Source organism: Macrobrachium nipponense, chromosome 17 (genome assembly GCF_015104395.2).
Source record: "Macrobrachium nipponense isolate FS-2020 chromosome 17, ASM1510439v2, whole genome shotgun sequence".
In the NCBI taxonomy this organism is placed as follows: domain Eukaryota; kingdom Metazoa; phylum Arthropoda; class Malacostraca; order Decapoda; family Palaemonidae; genus Macrobrachium; species Macrobrachium nipponense.
The window spans coordinates 1,949,182-1,969,849 of record NC_087210.1 but is presented as its reverse complement, the minus strand read 5'-3'; the positions used below and the strand labels follow the sequence as shown (position 1 = coordinate 1,969,849).

At 44.0% G+C, this 20,668-nt stretch overlaps 1 protein-coding gene across 2 annotated transcripts; it reads right to left on the bottom strand.

The window, feature by feature from the left end:
- Window positions 1-563: 563 nt before the first annotated feature.
- On the bottom strand, window positions 564-20,262 carry LOC135196120 (transcription factor Zelda-like). Of its 2 annotated transcripts, none has more exons than XM_064222587.1 (2): window positions 19,927-20,262; window positions 564-5,303 (listed from the first exon to the last, which is right to left on the bottom strand). In XM_064222587.1, the coding sequence occupies exon 2, from the start codon at window positions 4,633-4,635 to the stop codon at window positions 2,200-2,202; it is 2,436 nt and encodes an 811-aa protein (XP_064078657.1). In that variant the 5' UTR covers window positions 4,636-5,303; window positions 19,927-20,262; the 3' UTR covers window positions 564-2,199. The 2 variants fall into 2 exon arrangements, with proteins under 2 accessions (XP_064078657.1, XP_064078656.1); XM_064222586.1 differs by having other exon boundaries at window positions 564-5,253.
- Window positions 20,263-20,668: the final 406 nt, after the last annotated feature.

Here is a 20,668-nt window from a genome sequence, read left to right as displayed (position 1 = left end):
ACTGTTATTGAATCAACATAATAATGTAAATCACGTCTTCTCTCACACAACCCCATCAATTGCATAAAACAATAAACCCTGTTTGCGGTTTCGGTGCATAATTTTTGACACATGCTGAGGTATACCGAGAATTATGAGGTATTGTTATATGTTCCAACCTTTTTTTATGTTTTTTTTCCTCTATATCCCTAACAAATCAATCCTTCTGTTTTTATTAATAATTTTCTACGTACTCTAAAACTGTCTTTTTATTCCTTTTAAAACCACAAAATTTACATACAGTAGAAAACGTGTCGCTTGGTAAACCCAACCATAGTCACCCAACACTAATTATTATTATATCACGGAATTTCACTTGTTGAATCAGAATGTCAACAAACGCTTCTTCTCCTTCACGAGTTTCTAGGACGCGAATCCAGGTCCTCTTTCTTTACAAAAGTCTTTTTCTTTTTTCACTTTACTGGAATCACTGTCTCAGTTCACTCCACGATTAGACTTCTAGACACAACTTAGGGTCATTCTGTCGTAGGCACAGTAAAGGGCGGGGGGAGGGGGGGGGGGGGGCGAAAAGGAAGGGGGGGGGGGGGGGGCTGGGGTAGGGAGGTATATAAAAAAGGGAGTGTGACGAAATGAACACGAAAAATCATCCTCAATGGACAAACATAGTCGATCACACGACACGTCAAATCATAGCTATACGTTTTGTCTTCTGTTACTTTATTCACCAACGTACGGGAATGTTATGAATTGCAATGGTTACACAGAATGTGATCGTTCTGTGATCAAAGATAACAATAATAAAAAAATAAGTATAAAAAACAAGTGTTGCTATTGGCAAAAATAATGATAAAAATACTTTGATCTGGCAAATGACTGGACAAAACATGAACAAGAAATTTGAGTGACAATGCAGACAATTTGAACTTTTGTATATGAACGAACTTCAGGAGGGGAAGAGGGAGGGGGGAGGAGGGGGAAAATTTGAATGAAGTTAATTAGGACATCGGGAGCTCTCTCATTCTGAAAATGAGTTGATAATAATAACAGTTGGTGGAACTTCGCTATAAAAGTAATGTGAATAGGAACATTACAGATTACGAAATACAGAAAATATAAAAATAGCAGCCTAGAACAAATGCAACTTAAGAGTAGAACTTAAAAAAAAGTATGTACACAATGAGATTCTCAAAAAAATATTTAAAAAGTTCAATGATTCACTCTGAATGTCTTTGTGGAACATACTACACAACACAATCTCTGGCAAAATTAAAAAAATACACGAATCTGTATTTTCTTCAGAATGTTGCATATCATTAGCATAGAAATATTTTTAAGGCATAGTGACACTTAATGACCAAAGATGATGAAGATGTCTTGAGATACTTCTACTATCGGTGTAGCGACACAGTTGATATAATAATCTTCTTTTTTTGTGTTTTCTTTTTCATTTAAACGTTCAATCAGGTGGGTGTTTCTTTCGCCTCAAGAAAAATAGCGATCATGGCCATAGGACAACAAACACAAACACTGCTTTTTGTCTTTGTCTGTCTCACGTATATATGCGCTCCTATGTTCAGTTGCAAGCAGCCTATGTATGTATAATATCATCTTTTTTTGTCTTTGTATATATGCACCATTTACTTCGCTTTTCCCTTTTAATTAAAAGTTTATAGTACTTAATAGTTTTTTTTTTATTTGTGTGTTGAGCCTCTGAGAGCGGGTGTGTTTCTAGGTGAGGACACATTGCGAGGTAATCTGAGGCCTCCTCAGGCACGGGGGTTTAATACGCGAGGCACCACGCCGGCCCACGGGGTCACACTGATAAAAAGACAGATGCTCCGTAACACTTCGGAGGAGGCAGAGGAATTTATATGTCTTAATGAACTTTTTCTACTATCGTATGGCACAGAGAGAGGGGGGTGGGGGTGGGTGGTTTCTGGTGTGGGGGGAGGGGGGGGGCGGCCGCAAGGAATGTTGGCGCGGTTATCACAGGGCGGCGTCAGGTGCCGCGTGAGGTAGTTGTAGGGCGTCGTGACGGCGGCCACAGGAACTCTCCACCGGCGGGGAAGACGGCCTTGTGTGTGTGTATGTGTGTGGCTGGGGGCGGCGGGCGGGTGGGCGGCGGCGGGCGGGCTGGGGGCGCCCGGCTGCTGCTGCTACCCACGAAGGGGGCCCACACTACCCACTCCGGGGCCATCATCAGTAAACAGGTGCTGCCACGACGTGAGGAGGGTGACCTGGATGCCCGGGCGGCCCGTGCCCCGGGTGCGCCATCGCTCCCACGGGCACGCCTGGCGGCCGGTGCGGTGGGAGGTGGCCCGGGAAGCCGGTGGGGGCATGCCCCATGGGAGGTGGGCCCGAGGGCGTGTGGTGCGTGGGAGGAGGGCCGGCAGAGGAGGCGGCGGCGGCCATGGCCTTCTTCCGGTGGGTCTGGAAGTGCTTGAGCATGTGGTCCTTCCGGATGAAGCCCTTCCCGCACTGCTCGCAGGAGAAGGGCTTCTCGCCCGTATGTAGGCACATGTGGCGTCGCAGGTCCGTCTTGTGGTTGAACTGCTTGGGGCAGACCTCGCACTTGTAGGGCTTCTCCCCGGCGTGCTTGCTCTGGTGGTCGCTGAAGGACATCTCGTCCGGGAAGCGCTTGCCGCAGGTGCTGCACTTGAAGGGCTTCTCGCCCTCGTGGTAGGTGGTGCGGTGCTGCGTCAGGTAGCACATGCGGTTGAAGAGCTTGCCGCAGTCGTGGCACCGAAAGGAGCCCTCCGAACCCACGCCGCTGCCACTGGTGCCGCCCGACTCGCTCGAGTCCATGGAGGCTTCGGAGCCCGTGTCTCCACCTCCACCTCCTCCTCCTCCTCCGGCGGGTTCTGGGGAGCAACGGGAAGGCGTGAGGGAGGCGGCGCTAAAGGCGTCTAAGGGAGGCTGCCCGGGGAAATCACTCACGGAATGAAACCCCGGGCCCTGGTGGCCCCCCTGCGGCTGATAACCACCGAAATTATTGCTGCCATTGCCCGGGTAAAAAGGCGGTCCGCCCCCCATGCTGACGGGGGGCTGCGCCCCAAAACTTGTCGGATTTGTGCTAAAATGGCCGTGATAGAGTGTAGGGGCGGTGGGGGGCTGCTCCCCCAGGTAGTGCGTCTGCGAATACTGCGGGACAGCGTGTAGTCCCTGCGAAGGGCCTGGCACTCCTGGCGGCTGGTACCCTGACAAGGAGGTGGGAGGGGGGTTGTACGCAGGAGGGGGCTGCTGCAGCCCCGTCGGAGGTGGGGGAGGGGTGTCCAGGGCGTCAGCTGCCGAAAGGTTGGACTCCTCGTCCTGACTGGAGATGTTGGAAGCCTCGCCGATGCTCTTGGCGCCCGGCGACAGAATGGGCGGTCTGGTGGGGTCAGGCGTGGACCTCGCCGTGCTCTGGCCGGCCCCCGCCCCTCCTCCCCCTCCATTCAGCTTCGTCATGTTCTTGTGCAGGGTGGTATTGTAGTGCCTCTTGAGGTGCCCGTGACTCGTGAACCACTTGTTACAATCCTCGCACTTGAAGCTCTTCGGCCGTTTGACGTTGGACGCGAACTCGGAAGGCGGCGCCGCCGACGTCGATTCCCTCGGGGAGGGCGTGGGCGTGCCGAACATGCTGCCGGGGCTGCTCATGGCCTGCGGGGTGGTGGAGAAGCCCTGCGGGTGGTAGCCGCCCATGCCCGCGCCGCCAGCGCTGGAGTGGAAGGAGGAGGGCCCTGCCAGGCCTGGAAGATGTTGCGGCGACGGCTGAAGAACGGGAGAGAACCCTGACTGTTGCATAGATGTGAGACCCCCGAGGGACGGGCCCATGCCGCCGGGGTTCGGGAACTGTTCGTGGGGCCTCCACATGGGGGGCAACGCGCCCCCCTGTTGCTGCTGTTGAGACTGCTGCTGTTGCTGCTGGACGCCGCCCGTGCTGCCCAACACTTTCTGAGAATCCAGGTCCAGGATCTCTGGCGTGTCCGCAGAGGGCATCTCTTCTTTAATGTCGGCGTGCGAGTTACCTGGCGAAGGCGTGGGCACCGGGGAGCGCCCCATGTACGGGTGGAACCGGGGGGCGGGGCCCCTGTTGTAGTAGGCGTCGTCGAAGCCGCCGTTCATGAAGGAATTGGGCTGGTATCCGCCGAACTGGGGCGACGCCTGGTGTTGCCCCACGTAGTCTTGGTAGAACCCGCCGGGGGAAGGCTGGGAGAATCCCACGGAGAGGGAGTGCCCCGAAGGCGGGCCCTGTGGCACCACGCTCATCTGCTGCTGCTGCTGCTGGGGCGGGGACTGCAGCCCAGGGGACATCTTGTACTCGTATTGCATGGGCGAAGGTACCGTGAACGAAGACGAAGAACTGGAATTAACACTTGGCACATTACTGTTACTCACTACTAATCCACTCTCACTACTGCTCGAAACGCCCAGGGACATCAGGTCCCCCTGCACGGGCGAGGGCGCTGCTGCCGGCGGGGCACCTCCTACTCCTACTCCTCCTCCACCGCCCGCGCCGCCTTCCCGCCCGCGCTCTTCGTCGCCCATCCACATGCTGAGAAGGTTTTCCTTGTGATACTGAACGTGAACTTCGAGGGACCGCGCGCTATCGAAGTACAAGCCGCAGCCCTTGCAGTGGTGCAAGCCACTCGCCATGGCTAGCTACATCCCTCCAGAGGGGCAGCGGGGGGGCCGCGCACCACCACACCTGCTGCTGGCCCGGGCATCACGTCGGAGGTAGGTGTGTGTGAGACTGTGTGTGTGTGTATATATCCTGACGGCGAAGGGGGGCCAGGCAGCACGTGGAAGGGGAAGTGTGTGTTAAAAAAAAAAATTAAAAAAAAAAGGAAAAAAAAAGAAAAAAAAAAAGAGAGAGTGTCTCTCACACACACGGCGGGAGAGGAGGAACAGTTCCTCTCTCTAGGGGCGAGACGCGTGCGATCTCTGCGGCCGCTCGCTCCGTTTTGGCGCGCTGCTGCTGCTGCCTGCTGCTCCTGCTCCTCCTTCCCTCCGACGAGGAACACTCACTCACTCTCTCTCTCTCTCTCTCTCTCACAGCCGTTTTCTGTTGGGTCGGCCTAAGCTTGACGGCGGCGGGTGGGGGAGGAGAGGGAGGAGGCGGTGGGGTTGGTGGTGGTGCGAGAGATGGCGGAGGGTGGTGGCTGGAGTGTTGGTGGTGGTGGAGATGGGAGGAGAGGGGGTTGGTTCCTCTCTCTCTCTCTCTCTCTCTCTCTCTCTCTCTCTCTCTCTCTCTCTCTCCAAGGCCAGCCTAACCTGTAAGACAGACACACCGTCACTTGCTACATCGACAAGTCAACTTTAACCTACAATGTGAGAAGAGAAAAAAAATAAACAAATATTCTCGGATATTTTGTAAACAAACATTAAATTCAGTTTAGTTTATTTGAATATTTATATTCTCTACGTTATCGATTTTGGAATATGTTTAATATATTCACATTCTACTGAAATTCATAATACATTTATATTTACATTCTATTGAAAAACAACATATTTATTTAAATTTCACTGAATAATTTTGGAATACTTAATATATTTATTTACTTTCGACTGAAAAACTTATTTATTTACATTCTACTAAAAAACATATATTCATTTATATTCTACTGAAATACACAATATATTCATCTACTTTTCAATGAATGAATGTAACTAGATAGGTTAAATCTCATATATATATATATATATATATATATATATATATATATATATATATATATATATATATATATATATATATATATATATATATAATATATATATATATATATAGTATATAAATTTGCAATTATTATTGAACTGTTGACAAAGATATTATCAATGTTAAATATATATAGTATTTTTTTATAACAACAGAACAATAATTCACCAAAAGCATAATTTAAATAATGCATAAGTGCTAAGACTATTATTATTCATTATTACTATTATCATTATTATTCGTAATATCCACACTTGAAGTAAAGTACATGCAATTCATCTTGATACTGAATACAATAACAAAAACTATGCAAGCAACAATAAGCATACGAAAACAAACAGAAACAAACACGTCATAATCCACTAGTTAAGTGACTATATCTCAACGAAGAAAACGCGCCACAAAAATAATAAATCTATATAAAAAATAATCTCAATTTATTTCCCCCCTTTTCCACCGTTCCAGGTCCGGAGAAAGGACCAGAATTCTCGAAGAAGAAGGAAAAGAAGTGAAGCCGGTAAACAAAATCAGCGACCAACCGAGAAGCTCGCAAATTTATGCATATTTTCTTAATTATCGTCTGCTGCTGCTGCTGCTGCCCAGAGAACTCCTCCTCCTCCCCCCCCCCCCTTCCTCCTCTTCTTTTAAAAGACGTTTTCTTCCTCCTCTTCTTCTCTTTTTAAAAGATGTTTCCTTCGGCGCAACGATTGTCGTTTTCTGTTTTCTAAAGCCTCGGTCTAACGATTGCTCTCTCAATGAAGAATACGTCTCCTTTTTTTAAGTTTTTGGTTTTCTGAAGCCTCGGTCTAACGAGTCCTCTCTGAAGCATAGTACGATTTACGTTTTTTTTTTTTTCTGAAGCATCGGTCTACCGAGTGTTGCTCTCTGAAGCATATACGTCTAACAGTTGCTTTCTGAAAGCACAGTACGACAAAAAAAAATTTTTTTTCTTGTGAAGCATTGATCTAACGATTGATTTATTAAAAAGCATTGTACGACCAACGCTTTTATATAAAAGTTTTCTAAAAGCATCGGTCTAACGATCGTTGCTCTATAAGCATATACGACTAACGTTTTATTTTTTTTCTGAAGCGTGCGTAGGTCTAACGTTTTCTCTCTTCGGAGGCATCGCTCTATAACAGTTGCTCTGTAAATCATACGTCTATTAACGTTTTCTGCTTCCTGAAGCATCGCTCTAGACCGCTTTCCAAAGCATCGCACAGCGGACGTTTGCGAAAACAAGCGACGCACCACAACTCTGCGGAACGAAAACATCGCCCTTCGAACAATCATTCTCCCGAAAGAGAATGACGTCACGCTGCTGATTTCCCCTTCCAGATGCTGTTTGTTAACTGGAATTCCAACTGCTCCTGAGAGCGCAATGTCTTCCAGACGAGACTCCCAGGCAACGCCTTAATTGCCTCTGCCTTTTTTTGTGTCTGTCTATTGTTCTTGTAACCTTTTAAGACGCTAACGGCGTCTTTCAAAGTGTCTTTCGTTGAAGGAATAATCACCTTCTTTCTCCTGAAGGAGGCTTTTACGAAACACTAGGCCTATGTCTTCGCCACTTGCTGGAATCCAGACACTGGAATTCAAACGGAAATTGATTGATAGGCTTCGTTCTAGTATACCGGTCAACTTAAAAATACTTTTCGGTCCATTTCTCAAAAGGGTCTTTCTCTCTCTCTCTCTCTCTCTCTCTCTCTCTCTCTCTCCGCTGTCGAATTGAGTCACGTGGTCCCGTCACAATCGCCCCCCCCGTCCCCCTCACCCAACCCCCACCCGCCCAATGAGCTAAGTTGCCAATGCATCGCTAGGTAGTCCCAGGTATAATGTATTAGGAGCCGAGGACTTGGAAGAAATGTTTTTGTAATACATTTCTGACCGCGTCTACTGATCGCGGGTTCCCGTAGGTTAAACGCAATAATAAATTAAACGTCTAAGAACGTCTAACGACGTCTAACAACAAAAGAATTTCCGTTAGTTTTGATAACTACAAAAAATACAGCTTAACTGGAAACTCAAAAAACTAGAGAGATCCAACCTCGATAACTATAAGCCCGAAGACTTGTATTTTTTTATTTTTTCCATTTTTATGCTAAAACGTATTAAAGAAAAATAATGGGTTTTAGTTAAATGCTCTGCAAAATTACAAATTAGGACTTCAGGGGGAACCAAGGCATTTCCGCGCGATGTGGTCGCTAAGATCTCCCCCCCCCCCCCCCTTCCCTCTCCTTCTTCCCGCCACCCACCGTAGCTCTTACCCTAGACTGATGATGATACCCTAACCCTATACACTACCCCACACACCTCACCTCACCTCTCTCTCTCTCTCACAGGGTGAAATATGGCAACATCGCCCTGTTATTGGCAGAAGGTGGTTGGGAGAGAGAGAGAGAGAGAGAGAGAGAGAGAGAGAGAGAGAGAGAGAGAGATGCATCGATCAGACCATAGAAGCTCTGGAGCCAATTCGCCGAGAGGCCAAAATGGCTTGTATCCCGCTGTCCACTCTGGCGAGAAAATAAATAACAACCTATGCCCCAGCATTTTGTAACTCTCTCTCTCTCTCTCTCGTTTTAAAATGTATTTACTAGGAAGAACACAACAGCAACTAGCTTGAGCTACGCCGATATAGCCATAATAATAGTTTATGAATGGTGGGAGGTATTCCAGCAGAATCACCTGGATTCCAGTTTCCATACGTCATTTTTTAAGGGGATTATCGCGGATCAATCATTCCTCTCTCTCTCTCTCTCTCTCTCTCTCTCTCTCTCTCTCTCTCTCGGGAGGGAGAGAGGGAGTTTCATTTGAAGGACAGGTCTGGAACATAAGATTGACTTTTCTTAAACGCGAGATTTCCAGGAATCCAGCGACGATCTTCCTCATCCCTCCCTACCTCCCTAAGACATCCCTACCCCCTATTTCCTCAGCCCATGCCACGATTGAAATATTACGCAAGACGAGTTAAACGGGCGAACTTATGATTAGAGCGGGTGTCCATAAGTCCCAGTACCATTACAGGCAATAAATAATGGTAACGGTACTGGGACTTTATGGACTACCTGTATATTTATAACATATATATATATATATATATATATATATATATATATATATATATATATATATATATTGCAAGGGCTCCATGCTCAAGCAGGCAGGCAGGCAAGCAGGCGGGCAGTTTTGAGACATACCTCCTGGCAGTAGTAGGCAGTCATAAAGCCCCATGGGCGGCAAAAATAAAGATAGCCCATCTCTGTGGCAGCCCGACGAAGAAGAAGAGGAAGAAGAAGAAAAGCCGTTGCTTTTATAGCCTTCCGTACAATTGGTTGAAAACAATATCTGCCTTTCGGTTCACGCCATAAAAGAAAGCCCAGTTGACAACTCTGTGTGTGTGTGAGAGAGAGAGAGAGAGAGAGAGAGAGAGAGAGAGAGAGAGAGAGAGAGAGAGAGCCTTGTGGAAACTGTAAAAGAATTATTGTGGAAACAGAGAGAGAGAGAGAGAGAGAGATATCCTTGTGGACACTGTGAGAGAGTAAGAGAGATCCTAGTGGAAACTGTCTGTGAGAGAGAGAGAGAGAGAGAGAGAATTATTGTGGAAACTGAGAGAGAGAATCATTATGGAAACTATTGCGAGAGAGAGAGAGAGTGAGAGAGAGAGATCCTTGTGGACACTGTGAGAGAGAAAGAGGAAGAGATTCTAGTGGAAACTTCTCTGAGAAGAGAGAGAGAGAAGAGAGAGAGAGAGAGAGAGAGATCCTTGTGGACACTGTGAGAGAGAAAGAGGAAGAGATTCTAGTGGAAACTGTCTGTGAGAGAGAGAGATCATTGTGGAAACTGACAGAGAGAGAGAGAGAGAGAGAGGAGAGAGAGAGAGAGATCCTTTTGGACACTGTGAGAGAGAGAAAGAGAAAGAGATTCAAGTGGGAACTGTCTGAGAGAGAGAGAGAGAGAGAGAGAGAGAGAGAGAGAGAGAGAGAGAGAGAGAGAGAGAGATCCTTTAGAAGGAAGGATCACAGGACCCTCACAAACGGCGTGGGAAAGGATCACCAAAGATCACCCATCAGCAGCAGCTACTGATCCTTTCTTTTATCCTTTAAATTTTGTCTCCTCCAGATTCTTAAAACCTCAATAAATGGAGATTATCTACCTTCACGCATCTTCAAAAAATTAATTAATTAATGGTTTCTTTTATTCAACAGTGTCTTTGAAAGCTAAAACCACAAGATTCTGCTGCAAAGATAAACAAAAACAAGAAAAAACAAAAAAAAAACAAAAAAAAAAGTTCATTCGGTCGCACCGACCTTTGTGGCCTTATAATACAAACTCGATGTTTTCCTGTCAATCTTTGCAAAAATGTTAAAATCAAAGTAATCTGAGAGAAACAAAAGTTAAAACCAAAGTAATCTGAGAGGGACAGAGTTAAAACCAAAGTATTCTGAGAGAAACTAATAAAACCAAAGTTATCTGAGACAAGCAAAGTTAAAACCAAAGTAATCTGAGACAAAGTTAAACATAAAATAATCTGAGAGAAACTAATTTAAAAACCAAAGTAATCTGAGATAAAGTTAAAAATAAAGTAATCTGTGAGAGAGAGAGAGAGAGAGAGAGAGAGAGGAGAGAGAGAGAGAGAGAGAGAGAGAGAGGTAAATACAAAGTAATGAGAAAAAAAAGCTCAAACCAAACTAATCTGAGAGAGACAGAGTTAAAACCAAAGTAATATGAGAGAAACAAACTTAAACCCAAAGTAATGTGAGAGAAACACAAAGGGAAACTAATGTAATTTGAGAAAAAAACAAAAACAAAGTCAGTGTAACCTGAGAGAAGCACAGAAAAGGCAATGTAATCTGAGGGCCAAAAAAAAAAGTAATCTGAGAAACAACAACAAAACCATCAGTGAGGAACAAAGCGAAAAACAAAGTGACCCGAAAGAAACAAATAAAAACAAAACAAAAAAAGGCGATGTAATCTGAGGACAAAACAAAGTTTAACCACAAAAGAAACCTGACTTGGGACCGTCGGCCATTAGCAAGTATCAGTTAAATCACTTAACTGATGTGATCAAACAAATTCGGGACGATTAATATACATTCTCTCTCTCTCTCTCTCTCTCTCTCTGGATTTGTTGAGTTACCCGAGTGACATTGAAAAAGCCGCACTAGTTGGTTCCGGTGTTCAAATTCAGCCGACGTGAGTTTTAAATTGGAATTCTGGATTGGATTATTATAGAAAAAAATAACCCACTTTATTTAATTAATTCATACTTGTTGTTGTTGTTGTTATTATTATTATTATTGAAAATAATAACCCCATCTATTTCGCTCATTCATACTTATCATTAATTATTATTACTATTTGGATTATTGTAAAAAAAAATAACCCCTATATTTCGTTCATTCATACTTATTATCATTAATTATTAATTATTATTATTATTATTATTAACTCTACAAGATATCACAACAGTTTGCAATCGAAGTTGACATAACTAACAAGAATTTCGAGTCTTCTACTAAATAAAAAATAAGTGAGTAAGACAATGAAATAACGAGAAAATAAGATAATAAGCAAGACAAACAAGTGAAGGAGAAACAGAAATTGAAAATAAGAATAACAAAAAATAGAAATAAAAAAATAAAATAAAAACAAGAAAGGTCTTACAATCCATCAACTTCGCGACAGACAGCCATTAAAACATGACCATGGACTGACCAATCATTCTTCAGTACGGACCGCCGGCCCCCCCTGCCCCAAACCCATACCTCCCTTAATAACCCCCTCCCCCACCCCTTCCCAACACCTACCTACCCATCACCCCCTCCCCAAACTAAGATCCATTTCGCAAAGGCCCTCCTATATTCCGTATAGCGGCCACAAAACGATTTTCGGAACATGGCCCCCAACCCCCGCCCACCCCCAAAAAAAACAAATGCCGCCCGCTGTCAGGGTCACTGGGATGTCAAATCGGTTTCACGACGGAGAGAGAGAGAGAGAGAGAGAGAGAGAGAGAGATTTAGGCTTAAACAGTAACGTCTGTTTAATGCACATTCCTTGGTATGAATAAAGAGAGAGAGAGAGAGAGAGAGAGAGAGCACCAAGGATATTTCCCAAACCTCCATGAGGTCTTACGATACCTCTTTACCTGAAGCGACATTATAAGGTAGGTCAGGTATGGTCAGATTACATATACTCTCTCTCTCTCTCTCAGAGAAAATTATGGGTTGTTAAATAAAGACAGATCGACCCCTTACACGGCAACAAGATACAAGATCGTACCGTCATATATAAAATAAGATCTCTCCCTCACACGTGTGACAAGACACAAGCACAAGATCGTCCACGTACACGTGTAACATGATATAATCTTCTTACACGTGTGACAAGACACAAGATCGCTCCCTCACACGTGTGACAAGACACAAGATCGCTCCCTCACACGTGTGACAAGACACAAGATCGCTCCCTCACACGTGTGACAAGACAAGATCGCTCCCTCACACGTGTGACAAGACAAGATCGCTCCCTCACACGTGTGACAAGGTACAAGATCGTCCACTTACACTGTGACAACATACAAGATCGACCACTTACACGTGTGAAATGATATATATAAGATCTTCTTACACGTGTGACAAGACACAAGATCGTTCAGTCACACGTGTAACAAGACACAAGATCGCCCCCCAATTCCGTCCCTCAAGCACACGTAAGTCAAGATGCGACAAAAGTCATAGAAACGGAAAACAATCACTTTCTAAATGGAAAAAACAGGCGTTTGTTCGCGTCAAAATAAAACTGGAACCAATTCCAGTGATTCCAACCATTCATATACATACGTATCAGTGACCTAACATTCATATAAAGTCTGGACTTCATTAAAAAAAAAAAACTTTTTTCACAGCCAATATACAATGCTGGACTCAAAAAAAATCTTAGCTTTCTTCATCTCTCTTTATCCAAGCTCTACGACAGTTGACCAAAGAAAGTAGCACTCCAAAAGCAGCACTTGAAAGGAAAGTAGAAGACAATGGGAAAACTCAATAAGTAGCACATGGAAGGAAAGTAGGAGAAAATGAAAACAAAAAAACGCCCTTTTAGTAACAAGTAGCAATATTCGAGAGCACACACTCTTATAAGAGACGCGATAATCACCTGACGGTGCCGACTGTGCCTCCGAAAGTAGCCACTGGGCATGTGTTAGTAAAAGTGGAGTACACCTGGAGAAAGTCCTCTGGAATGTTGCCTTCAAAGAAAGCACGACGCAACGTAGAAAGTAGCGGATGAAATAGTAGTATTAAGGGGCGTCTCTGAGGTTAGATATCGAATTGAGGGTATGCATGGATGCATAGGAACTGAGCATCCTGAGGAATTGAGAAATCAACATGCAATCTTACATGTATACATAGGGTATGCGCATCCTGGAGATTTAAGACAACAACATGTATGCTACACGTATACTACGAAGGGGCGTCTCTGAGGTTCGATATTGAGTGTATGCAAGGATTACATAGGAAATATATATCCTGAAGAATTGAGACCACAAAAATGGTACATGTATACATAGGACACGTCCATCCTGGAGAAATAAGACAACAACGTGAATGCTACTTGTATACATAAGGTCACGTGCATCCTGAAGAATTGAAAAAAAACAAAAGCTGATCGTCACTTCAGTAGATGTAGCTGTACCACACTCGACAGGTATTATCATTATAATAAAAATAATTGCCATGTTAACAACCAGCCTATTTCAAAGCTTACAGACATTTCTGGGGCAATTTACAGACAAGACAACAACGATCCCCCCACTTGTAATCAACTGCAAGGGACTGATATCACCATCACAATTTTCATGAACAGACAAGGAGAGAGAAAGAGAGAGAATTACTTATCTGATGTACATTCAGTCTTACTTGCTTAAAAGTGTGTGTGTGTGTGTGTGTGTGTGGAGAGAGAGAGAGAGAGAGAGAGAGAGAGAGAGAGAGAGAGAGAGAGAGTTACTTATTTGGTGTACATTCAGTCTTATTTGCTTAAAACGGTGAGAGAGAGAGAGAGAGAGAGAGAGAGAGAGAGAGAGAGAGAGATACTTATCTAAAGTACATTAAACACTTATTTGCTTAAAACTGAGAGTGAGAGAGAGAGAGAGAGAATTACTTATCTGATGTACATTCAGTCTTATTTGCTTAAAACTGTGTGGGAGAGAGAGTACTTATCTGAAGCGCATTAAACAATTATTTGCTTAAAACTGAGAGAGAGAGAGAGAGAGAGAGAGAGAGGAGAGAGAGAGAGAGAATTACATATCTGATGTACATACAGTCTTATTTGCTTAAAACTGTGTGAGAGAGAGAGTACTTATCTGAAGCGCATTAAACAATAATTTGCTTAAAACTGTGTGTGTGAGAGAGAGAGAGAGAGAGAGAGAGAGAGAGAGAGAGAAATTACTTATCTGATGTACATTCAGTTTTATTTGCTTAAAACTGTGTGTGGGAGAGAGAGAGGGAGAGAGTACTTATCTGAAGCACATTAAACACTTATTTGCTTAAAACTTGCTTAAAACTGTGAGAGAGAGAGAGAGAGAGAGAGAGAGAGATTACTTTACCTGATGTACATTCAGTCTTATTTGCTTAAAACAGTGAGAGAGAGAGAGAGAGAGAGAGAGAGAGAGAGAGAGAGAGAGAGAGAGAGAGAGAGAACATTAAACCATTATTTACTTAAAACTGAGAGAGAGAGAGAGAGAGAGAGAGAGAGAGAGAGAGAGAGAGAGAGAGAATTACTTATCTGATGTACATTCCAAGTCTTATTTGCTTAAAACGGAGTGTTTACCTGTTTTTGTGTGTGAGAGAGAGAGAGATAGACAGAGAGAGAGAGAGAGAGAGAGAGAGAGAGAGAGAGAGAGAGTACTTATCTAAAGTACATTAAACACTTATTTGCTTAAAAATGTGAGAGAGAGAGAGAGAGAGAGAGAGAGACGAGAGAGAGAGAGAGGAGAGAGAGAGAGAGAGAGAGATAATTACTATCTGATGTGCATTAAATTCTTATTTTGCTTAAAATTGTGAGAGAGAGAGAGAGAGAGAGAGAGAGAGAGAGAGAGAGAGAGAGAGAGAGAGAGAGAGATTACTTATCTGATGTGCATTAAATCTTATTTGCTTAAAACAGAGAGAGAGAGAGAGAGAGAGAGAGAGAGAGAGAGAGAGAGAGAGAGAGAGAGAGAGGAGAACATTAAAACCTTATTTACTTAAAACTGTGAGAGAGGAGAGAGAGAGAGAGAGAGAGAGAGAGACCGAGAGAGAGAGAAAGGAGATTGAGAGAGAGATGAGAGAGAGAGAGAGAGAGAGAGAAAGAAAATTACTTATCTGATGTACATTCAGTCTTATTTGCTTAAAACGGTGTGTGTGTGAGTGAGAGAGAGAGGGAGAGAGTACTTATCTAAAGTACATTAAACACTTATTTGCTTAAAACTGTGAGGAGAGAGAGAGAGAGAGAGAGAGAGAGAGAGAGAATTACTTATCTGATGTGCATTAAATCTTATTTGCTTTAAAAACCTGAGAGAGAGAGAGGAGTGACGAGAGAGAAGAGAGAGAGAGAGAGAGAGAGAGAGAGAGTACTTATTGATGCTGCATTAAATCATTTGCGGAGAGGAGAGAGCGAGAGAGAGAGAGAGAGATTAACTTATGGAGAGAGAGATGGAGAGACGTTATCTGATTGATTTGGAAAAGAGAAGGAGCAGAGAGAGAGAGAGAGAGAGAGAGAGAGAGAGAGAGAGAATTGCTTATCTGATGTACATTAAATCTTATTTGCTTAAAACGGATGAGAGAGAGAGAAGAGATGACGGAAGAGAGAGATGAGGAGAGAGACTTTAAAAAGAAGAGAGAAACAAACCCTTTATTTTTTTAAAACTGATGAGAGAGGAGAGAGGAGAGAGAGATGGAGAGGAGGAAGAGGGAAGGAGAGAGAGAGAGAGAAAGTTTTATAATCTTACGTACATTAAAGTCTTATTTGCTTAAAACTGTTGAGAGAGAGAAGGGAGAGAGAAAGTACAGACATAGATGAGAGAGAGAGAAAGAGAGGAGAGATTGAGAGATGAGAGAGAGAGAGAGAAATTACTTATCTGATGTGGCATTAAATCTTATTTGCTTAAAACTGTGAGAGAGAGAGAGAGAGAGAGAGAGAGAGGAGTGAGCCAGAAAATAATCTGATGTACAAATTAAAAATGGATTATCCTTAAAATTTGAGGAAGAAGGAAGGAGTTGGGATGGAGGGGGGGGAGGAGAAAGAGAGAGAAGGAGAGGCGATGATTGGCTTGAGAGAGAGAGAGAGAGACTGGAGTTGAGAGAGTTCGAGAGAGATGAGAGATCGAGAGAGAGAGAGATAGAGAGAGAGAGAATTACTTATCTGATACATAAATCTTATTTTGCTTAAAACTGAGAAGAGAGAGGAGAGAGGAGAGAGAGAGAGATTTACCTATCTTGATGTACATTTAAATCCTATTTCCTTAAAAATTGAGAGAAGAGAGAAGATGAGAGAGAAGGAAAACTGAGAAGGAAGAGAGAGAGAGAGAGAGAGATTTTACCTTATCTGATGTACATTCAGTCTTATTTGCATTAAAACTAGAGGAGAGAGAGAGAGAGAGAGAGATTTACCTATCTGATGTACATTAAATCTTATTTGCTTAAAACAGAGAGAGAGAGAAAGAGAGAGAGAGAGAATAGCAGGTCCTTCAATCTCGTATCATGTATTAACGCTGTCTTTTACAACAACAGCGTTCTTGGAAAAGAGAGAGAGAGAGAGAGAGAGAGAGAGAGAGAGAGAGAGAGACGGAGAGAGAGAGAGAGAGATTTTTTTTTTTTTTTTTTTGAGGCGAGAGGAGATGAGAGAGAGAGGTGGCGCAAAACACCCACCTTGCGGACCGTGAATAAGGAAGACGCGATAAAACCCGACACAGTGAACGGAGCTGCTACTACTTCCTATAATAATAAGCGGGAAGGGGGGGGGGGGGGGGCATATAAAGAGCTATACAGCTTGTTTCCCCTTCGACCTATATCATCAGCACCTATATAAATTGTTCTTCCCCTTCTCCACCCCAGCAACTAGCTTGGGACCGGTGCAGTGGTCTTCTAACTTTATGATGCCCAGTTCAAAGTCTAAGTTTATGCATTGTTCAAGTTTTTAAGTTGATACCCTGTTCAGTTTTTTTTTTTATGCCCTGTTCAGGTTCTAAGTTTGTGCCCTGTTCAGTTTTCAAGTTTGTGCCCTGTTCAGTTTTCAAGTTTATGCCCTGTTCAGTTTTCAAGTTTATGCCCTGTTCAGGTTCTTCTAAGTTTATGATGCCCAGTTCAAAATCTAAGTTTATCCCCTATTCAGTGTTTAGGTTTATGCCCTGTTCAGGTTCTAAGTTTATGCCCTGTTAAGTTTCTAAGTTTATGCCCTGTTAAAGGTTCTAAGTTTATGCCCTGTTCAAGTTCTTCTAAGTTTATGCCCTGTTCAGGTTCTTCTAAGTTTATGATGCACAGTTCAAGATCTAAGTTTATGCCCTATTCAGGTTTTAGGTTTATGGCCAGTTCAAGTTCTAAATTCATGCCCAGTTCAGGTTCTTCTAAGTTTATGATGCCCAGTTCAAGGTCTAAGTTTATGCCCTATTCATGTTCTAACTTTATGCCCAGTTCAGTTTTTAAGTTTATGCCCTGTTCAGTTCTTTTTAAGTTTATGCCCTGTTCAGGTTCTAAGTTTATGCCCTGTTCAAGGTTCTAAGTTTATGCCCTGTTCAAGTTCTAATTCAATGGCCCGTTCAGGTTCTAAGCTGTTCAGTTCGCAAGTTTATGGCCCCGTTCAGTTTTAAGCCCCATTAAGGTTCAAAGTTCATGCCCCCATTCAAGCTTCCAAGTTGTGCCCTGCTGAAATTTCTAAGTTTACCCCCCATTCAGTCTGTCTAAGTTTGCACCCTGTTCAGTTATTTTTCTAAAGCTTACTCAACCGGTATCTAAATTCTAAGCTGGTGCCCCCAGTTTGTAGGTCTACATCCATTTCAAGTTTGTAAGTCTACATCTCTACATCCATTTTCAAGTTTCTTTTCAAGTTCAAGACCCCAATCAGGTCCTAAGTTAAGTTCATTTCCAAAGTCTCTTGAACTTGGAGCGTTCAGGAAAGAACATTGAGAAACGGAAAAAACCGAACGAGGCATCTCACAAGGTAGACGCGTCCCTGTCGACAAGGCTGTTGTTATAGTAGAAAGGTTACAAGGAGGAAGGTTGCAGTTTACAGAGAGAGAGAGAGAGAGAGAGAGAGAGAGAGAGAGAGAGAGAGAGAGAGAGAGCAGTCAGTAGCAGCAGCACAATGGCCTGCGAAACAACCTTCGGCAATTGCTAGCAGGAAATAGCAACAACTGTGTGTCTACGAATCAAGGGAGCTCTGCTAGTAGCACCTCTAGCTAAGCTTCCAGCAGCCTATGCACATTATTGCAACGTTCAAAAGCCCCAAAAGGCGGTTTCCTCGGTATTGCTAGGATAGATTTTGTTAATCTACTTCCTCCTCCTCTTCCTCCTCCTATCCCTCGTGAGACGTCGAGCGAAAAAAATTCGATTTGAGAGAGCAAAAATAAAATGGAAAAAAAAGGAATGAAAACGGAAAACGTGTTCAGCCACGAGCGAGCATAAGAAAATAAGAAGTGAGCGGTTTCCCGCGAAGAATGTTTATATAGAAACCACCGCGTGAGTTCTCGAGGAACGACCGTGGATAAGCACGCGAAAGAAGGAAGAAAGAAGAAGAAAAAAGCGCAAACGTAATGAAAGAGCATTAATAAGCGAAGGGAATGGGCAATATAGAACAGGAAGTAAGAGAATACCAGCAGTGATTGGACGAGGAGGGGAGGAGCTATACTACTCTGGTTCATGGTCGCCCGCCACCCTACCTCCCTCTCCCTCCCTACCTACCTCACTCCCAGACCAGACGAGGCCCTACCAACCTCTCTCTACCTAGTACTACCACCAGCACAACAACTACACGAACAAACACGGCGTGTTTGTGACCACAAACAGCATTTTTAACGTTCATTTAGAGCGCTGGGAAAAAGCCTTGAGACTTCGCTGAACGAACAGAGCGGCGGTTTTCAGGCTGCCAAGTAATAAACGACTCGAAATGCTTTTCAAATCATCTCAAAAGATGCAGCAACGTCGTATGATTTTGCAAAGGCAAAGATGTTTATGTATAGCAGCAGCAGCAGCAACAGCAGCAGCGAGTGAAAGGGAAGGGGGTTAAAGGCAACCCTACCCCACCCCCCTACCCCCTGCCAGCAAAACACACCTTTCCGGGTATTGTGAGTGAGTGAGTTGGTTCGTCTGAACACGAGGAAGTTACTTAGCCACTGCCATACAAGACCCCTTTGGCATTTTGAGCTTGACATTGAATGCTATACGTTTCCAACCAAAAATTTCGGGTGTAGGGGGATGTGGGGGGGGGGGGGAGGCAGCAGCAGGTAGTGGTAGTAGAAGTAGTAAGTACCACCAACGTCAACAAATCACCCTTCTCTTTTCAGAGTTTATCGGCAAAAAAATAATAAATAAATAATTTAAGTAGTGAATGAAACGCCTCTAACCTTTAGAAATCCCCAAGTTTCTTTAATTTCTTTGATTTTTTTTCATTTTTCAGTTCTGCCCGACATAGTTCACGAACGCCGTGAATGACCTGAAATTGAGATCTCCCGAGGGATCTAACTACAGAGTTATTTTGGATTTCTAGCTGGTCTAATGCCTAAGCACGGGCTCTTGCTAATAAGTAGATTAGCCTGTAGTATAATAAAAAGTCTCTGGCACGTTTTCAATGCTTTATGGAGCAGCCCTTAGTAAGACGAAGTCTCTGGCGCGTTTTCAATGCTTTGCAGAACTTCTGAACAAGTCAGAACCATCTAATCAACCGATCATTTGGAAAAGTTTAACGCGGTTCGCTCGTCGAGATGGTCAACAGCCTAACCAAGCCATTATTCAAACAATTATTCAAACAACCCTAAACAACGCAATCTAGTGACAAATCTTAACACGCGATACGAACCCAGTCAACTAAACCCTAAAAAAAAAATGAGTAGAAACATCTTTCAAAAACACGATACGATTATTCAAAAACGATACGATTATTCAGAAGTTTTAGCGAGAAGCCACACGAATCACGTTTAAAACCGTCGAGAAAAAAATACATATAAAATGTTGAAAAAAGAAAATATATTGATCTGCACTCACCTATTATCTCGTACACACTGGCGTGAAGACAGTCTTTGAATCGGTATCCCATCACAGCAGATAATATTATGGTAACTTTTTTCGAGTTCTCGCTGCTGTTAATTTTTTTTTTTTAAGTTCCAGTATATAGTTCACTCACTATAAATCGGGGAATGGGAATGGTGGCGGGGGGTGTTGTGTGTGTGGTGGGAAGTAGTAGTAGTCCTTCTTCCGACCAAACCCAAAAAGCCAACCAGTCACGTTGGCCGCGAAATAACCACTGAGCTCCAGTCCCGAGGACTACGTCGGTACGAGATTCAACTTTGAACTGGTCACTCACTCTGCCAGCCTCTCTTCTAAAGAGGAAAAGGGAAGAGTGGGGGGAGTAGGAGGGGATCGCGGGTTCCCCATGGTATGAGAGGGAGTGTAGGATGTAGGCGGGGACTGAGTGGGGAGCTGTCCGTCAGATCCCCCACCCTGGGGGTGAGATGAGGGACCGTGGAGTTCCCTAAGGAGGGTATGGTAAAGGGAGCCCCGTGGAGAGATGTTGGGGGAGGTAGGGGGAGGAGTGAGAGATGGAGGAGGAACGAGGGGGGAGGAGGAACGAGGTGGGGAGGAGGTTTAGGAGGAGGAGGTCGATGACGAGTAGGAGGAGGGTACCAGTTACCTAAATATTTCACGAAATAAACGGCCGTCGTCCTCCGCGCACTCGGTGGATAGAAGTTTTGAAATCAGCGCCGCTTTGGAAATGAAACGAGACGCT